Source organism: Maniola jurtina, chromosome 1 (assembly GCF_905333055.1).
Source record: "Maniola jurtina chromosome 1, ilManJurt1.1, whole genome shotgun sequence".
NCBI classification, from domain to species: domain Eukaryota; kingdom Metazoa; phylum Arthropoda; class Insecta; order Lepidoptera; family Nymphalidae; genus Maniola; species Maniola jurtina.
Genome location: NC_060029.1, coordinates 17,076,936 through 17,082,935, shown reverse-complemented (window position 1 = coordinate 17,082,935; position 6,000 = coordinate 17,076,936). Strand labels below are relative to the sequence as shown.

The 6,000-nt window shown below is 41.1% G+C and overlaps 1 protein-coding gene across 2 annotated transcripts in view; it reads left to right on the top strand.

The window, feature by feature from the left end:
* Positions 1-628: 628 nt before the first annotated feature.
* The window catches only part of LOC123864597 (neuroligin-1-like), a 32,722-nt gene continuing 27,350 nt past the window's right edge, over positions 629-6,000 (top strand). For both annotated transcript variants that reach the window (XM_045905170.1, XM_045905180.1), the window contains exons 1-2: positions 629-748; positions 4,385-4,577. In XM_045905170.1, the coding sequence (XP_045761126.1) occupies positions 649-748; positions 4,385-4,577 (293 nt within the window). In that variant the 5' untranslated portion in view covers positions 629-648. The remainder of the gene's footprint in view (positions 749-4,384; positions 4,578-6,000) is intronic.

Sequence of the window (6,000 nt, the reverse complement as noted above, 5' to 3'; positions counted from 1 at the left end):
GGATCCCAGTTCCCAACGTCTATCGGTTTTTCAAGCTATATGCCGTGTCCATTGATACTTCAGCTTCACGACCCGTTGAGCTATGTTGGTTACTTTGGTTCTCTTACGGATCTTCTCATTCTTCTTTTGATCATGTAGAGAAACTCCAAGCATTGCTCTTTCCATCGCCCCCTGAGTAACGCTGAATTTTTTCATGAGACTCATGGTTACGAAGTCTCAGTTTATTATCATTACTTTATTGCAACTCTAGTCCCTAAACAAGGTGGCGGTTTCTTGATGATTGAGAGTATATTGTTTTTGTTGTTTCAGCCAATCGTCGCGTGATGGCGCATGGAGTGCGCGCGGACGGCGTGGTGCGCGACGCTGGCGCTGGCGGTGCTGGCGGCGGCGGGCCCGCGCTACAGCTCGCGCATCGTGCACACACACGCCGGTAACCTCTACATTGTCATTCTCACACTTCTCTTCTACTCAATCGTCGCGTGATGGCGCATGGAGTGCGCGCGGACGGCGTGGTGCGCGACGCTGGCGCTGGCGGTGCTGGCGGCGGCGGGCCCACGCTACAGCTCGCGCATCGTGCACACACACGCCGGTAACCTCTACATTGTCATTCTCACACTTCTCTTCTACTCAATCGTCGCGTGATGGCGCATGGAGTGCGCGCGGACGGCGTGGTGCGCGACGCTGGCGCTGGCGGTGCTGGCGGCGGCGGGCCCGCGCTACAGCTCGCGCATCGTGCACACACACGCCGGTAACCTCTACATTGTCATTCTCACACTTCTTTTCTACTCAATCGTCGCGTAATGGTGCTTCCTCGAGTAACACCATAGTACCACGCTACAAGGCCCATAATTTTCTTGGTACATCTACGCAGCGATCTAAGGATCGAGGTATCCCGGCAAGCTGAGGCTTACGTCAGCTTGCGGACATAATATTATGTAGCACCTTGTAAAAGGCGGAACTCTCAGTCAAGAATATAATTAAAAAAAACCGGCCAAGTGCAAGTCAGACTCGCGCACTGAGGGTTCCGTACTCGGGTATTTTCCCCAACATTTTGCACGATAAATCAAAAACTATTATGCATAAAAATAAACAAAACTCTGTTTTAGGATGTACAGGCAAAGCCCTTTCATATGATACCCCACTTGGTATAGTTATCTTACTTTGAAAATTGAAACACATTTAATTTTTTTTATGTAACCACAAATTCGCGATTTTCAGATTTATTCATGTACTTGTGCTATAAGACCTACCCACCTGCCAAATTTTATGATTCTAGGTCAACGGAAAATACCCTATAGGCTTTCTTGACAGACACGACGGACAGACGGATGGACGGACGGACGGACAGACAAACAGACAGACAGATAGACAAAAAACAAAGTGATCCTATAAGGGTTCCGTTTATTCCTTTTGAGGTACGGAATCCTAAAAAGAAAGTATCTCTAAATTTTCAGGGTGGAAATTAAACAGTGGAAACTTTTGATATTTAAATAGAATGATGACCTAATAGTCACGTGTCTAAAACACTATCTGTCGCAATTATTTATTTACACCTGATCCCAAGATCCGATCTGATTTAAGTAAATTGAGTCGGCAGATATTATTTCCGAAACGTGACGATTACGCCATCATTAATATCAGAATTTTCCGTTCCACGTGAGGAAACAAAATTATGGACAAAATAGATTTGACGAAAACATTTATTGATAAACTTGATACGGATTGGTCTGGTATCAGTTTAGCCAATCATGTTATAGATCAGGTTGTGATATTACGAAACCTTCAAGTCAAGAGTGAATAGACATCTTGGCAAGCACGCTCCATCTTAGGCTGTATCATCATTTACCAGCACTGGTCTCTTCTTAGAATCAAAATGGTATGACCATAGTCCACCAAGTGCGGATTAGCAGATTTTACACACCTTTGAGAACATATTGAGAACTCTCAGGCATGTATTCTTCCTCCCAATGTTTGTTGAGTTGATGATAATGATAATAATTTATTACCTTTTAGTGTTTCCCAATTTTGCGCATTATTATCTCGCCCTTCAAAATAATTCGTGAATGAATGAATAAGTCACCGCCTGAATGAAGGAACTATTAATTACATTATGATGGTTGAGGGAACTAAGCTGTCCACAAACAGACGCAACAGATAATTTCCCGGACACCGGTAGTTAGGGAAGATTATGTCCCTTCGTGATTGATGTTTAAATAGAGATAGTCAGTTATTGTGTCTGACAATAATTTTGCTTGTATCCAATAGAGCTTAATTTCCAATAGAGCGTGCCGGCTCTTAAATTAAACTGCTAGAATCTAGATGATAATAATTTATTATTAAATGTATCACAAACATCCAACCTATAAAATCCTACTAACATTACAAACGCGAGAGTTTATATGTATGGATGGATAGATATTTGTTACTCTTTCACGCATAAACTACTGGACGGATTGAGCTGCGAATGGAGATAGGCTATACCCTGGATTAACACAGAGGCTACTTTTTATCCCGGGAAATTAATGAGTTCCCACGGGATTTTTAAAAACCTAGATCCACGGGAACAAAGTTGCCGGCGTCAGTTAGTATTGTTGTAATCAAAGTACCTTCTTAATTGAATCTGGTTCATAATTCATGGTGAGGGAACGCAAACGGTTAATGTTACCTGAGACTCACGTTCACCGTCTGATGGTTTGGGATCATCCGGGTTAGGCTGAGCCCGGAACAATTCAATCAAGCCCGGCTCCTGGAGAAGGGCGGCATTTCGCGGGTAAATTGCGTCGTTTCGTTTTGTGTTACAGAGGGTAGCGGCGGGTAAAATTAATAATTGGTGGGGTACCTCCGACCACATAATTGGTCGCTTTGTAGAATCGAGAAATCGAGTTCGGTCGGTCGATTAATTTTTTATTTTAATTAATATTCAAAATAAAGTCGTTTGCTGAGGTGTTTTTGGTGTTATTAATTAACTTTTTTACGGATTTTATTTGAATTTGCAAACAGTTCTTTGCCTGTTTTTGGATTTTAATAAATTAATGGAATTGTAATGAATTTGTTGAAATCGTTTTGTCAAAGAAAAGCTTTGTTTTAAATCTATATTCCGCACATTCCGCACTGATAGCAATTTTGTCCGCGTGTCAATTCACTGCTCCGTTGAGGAGAACAAACCAACAAACAAATACACTCGCATTTATAAAAATATAGGTAGTGATAACCTTCGTGTACCTATTTCACCAATCTCTCAAACTGAAGGTCATTACAAAATCTTAGATGCTGTTAAACTCTACACTTTTGCAGGCCGTATAACCCGAAATATAAAAAATATGTAAGTAAAAAAAAGTAGCGTCTACATTAAAAATACATTATACTTCAAACGTTCTCCAGACGGTCAGTAAACTGTCTGAAATATTCAATCGTTTCCACTCCATCAGTTCCTTCAGCAGGGCCGTGTCGAAAAGGGTTCACTTTACGGTGTAATATTCTCCAACAACAACAATATGTTGAGCCCTCAACTTTCGCGACCTCATTTAGTTGTAAGCCTTCAACTTCAAACGCCTTGTTTCGCTTACCTCATTGAGCCGCGGCGCCGCAAACTGCATACCCTTATTTAATTAATAATTAAACTTTGGAACGACCTTTATTATTTGATTAAAGAGGAACATTATGAATTAATTATAAACATCCAATTAACGATGAATTTCCACTCCGGATTATTATAATTACGACAGTTAATAACAAAGCTTTGAAAATAACAGTCACTAATGAAATGGTTTCCTAAAATTTTGTCCCAAGATCAAACCTAAAAGAGGATTGATCTTTATTATCTTCTAAGAATTTGTAATTTTTACTATTATTAGATTTTAAGTCTCATCTTTTAGTTTCAACTAATTACAGTACAATTATTTATTCTGTTACCATGAGTTAATTTTGAAAATAAACAAACTCAGTAGAAATCTGAAAGAGCACGTAAGTAATGAAACACGTCATAATAGATGCCAACTCATTCGTAATCTTATTCATTCTCAGGCTAGATTAGTTTACATACTTGGTAACTTTTGAAGATGATTCAAACATCAGGTTTCCAAATTTTGGAAACCTGAGGACTTAGAATTGATCTCAAAATACCATATTACCATACCAAAACTACCACTAGTAACTAATAGTACCATATTAGCCATATCAAAACAGTCACGCTAGAGTAGACGAGTACACCTGATTGCGATCGTCATGTCTTCATAGAGTACGGCCAAACCACACTCATTGTGAGAGAAGACGAGTGAGTTCAATACTTGGCCGGCGCCGATGGGTTGATAATGATGATGATCCTAGTCACGAATAGCAAGTACTGGCGAGCGGAAGAAGTACCTAATGCTATGTTGTTCCGCAGGAGCGATCCGCGGCATCATAGTGGAGCCGGCGTCGCGGCGCCTGGAGCCGGTGGAGGTGTTCCGCGGCGTGCCGTACGGCGCGCGGCCGCCGCGCCTGGGCGCGCCGCCGCCGGCGCCGGCGTGGCCCGGCACGCGGCTGGCCGACACCTTCGCGCCCGTGTGTCCGCAGCGCTACCCCGACATATCCAACAAGTACGTCCACTGCACCCTCTGCTCGGGGCACTCGGAGGAACGCGCGGATAACACTCCCTCCCTTCCAGGTCACTTAGCCATGGCTAACGATCTCCCATGAAGAGAAATTAACCATGTTACCAAGGTACACTGGCCCAAGCGCTGCTGTTGGCAGCAGCGCTTGGGCCAGCAACACTCAGGCACACGGGGCATAACCAGCTGACTGGCTCCAAACAAACATTTGTCAAGTATTGAAGACTACAGTGAGATGTACTGGAAATGTATCGGGAAATGTAGCGAACTATTAACCATTAACTATAGCTTCCAAATGATAATAATTGGAAGATACAAGGGCTTGTATACATACACACACACATAGATACATGATGATGTCATGTACTATTTAGATCTGAATTTTCGATTTAACCATTATGTTGGTTAGATCATTTTCCGGGCCGACGGCCGCAGTTTATGCTACGGTTGCATACATGTTTAAATGAGTATTTCGCCAGTTAATTCACTGGCGCATAAAATGTTCGAATTTCCACTTTGGGGATAGTATTGGCTTAATATTCGTGATGTTAGTGACAACTACCATTAACATACTCTATAAATTGGAGATAAGTGCTGGGTGCAAATAATGAAATTAATGTAATAGGCAAATAGGTGGCATTAATGATAGAGGGAAATGGAAACCACGTCGTTGAATTAGAAATACATGTAAACAATATTAATATGTAGTTAACATTTAGAGTGGTTAACCTCAATATTATAATAAATCTATACTTAATATTATAAAGAGGAAACCTTTGTATTTTTGTATGTTTGTATTGAATAGGCTCAAAAACTACTGGACCGATTTCAAAATTTCTTTTACCATTACTTAGAGGGATTCTTCCGAATCCGTATAGGCTATATTTTATCCCGGAAAATAGAAAAAATAAATGTCCACCCGTGCGAAGCCGGGGCGGGTGGCTAGTAATGTATAAAATTAAAGGTATCGTTTAAGGAATAGAAACCAGATAATCAAATCAATTTTTCGAAATGCTTTTGAATCAAGTATCACAGGTATGGAATGCTCTTCCTATCGACAAGAACCAGGAAATAAATTGAATGACGTAAGGATAAAAACACTAACAAAGCTACCTCGAACTTTAAAGCTACTAAAAAGCTAGTTTTTAATGGCTAACGGAGAGTGGAGTAAGGGAGAGGAAAATTAATCAAAATACACGTTTGCTGCTAACTGGCATTTATCTAATAGGCCCCAAATAGGGGCTTATGTAGAGATCAGAGAATTCACGTAGGGAGCTTTACCCAATCATAGAGCATTTAGGCAAGATTTAGTGAATCATCTAAGTACGTTACTTTATTATTATTGTGGCCTTTTTTAATATTGCGTGTCTTAGATATGAGTTTCAATCATCTTAGTACGTCCCTCTTGACC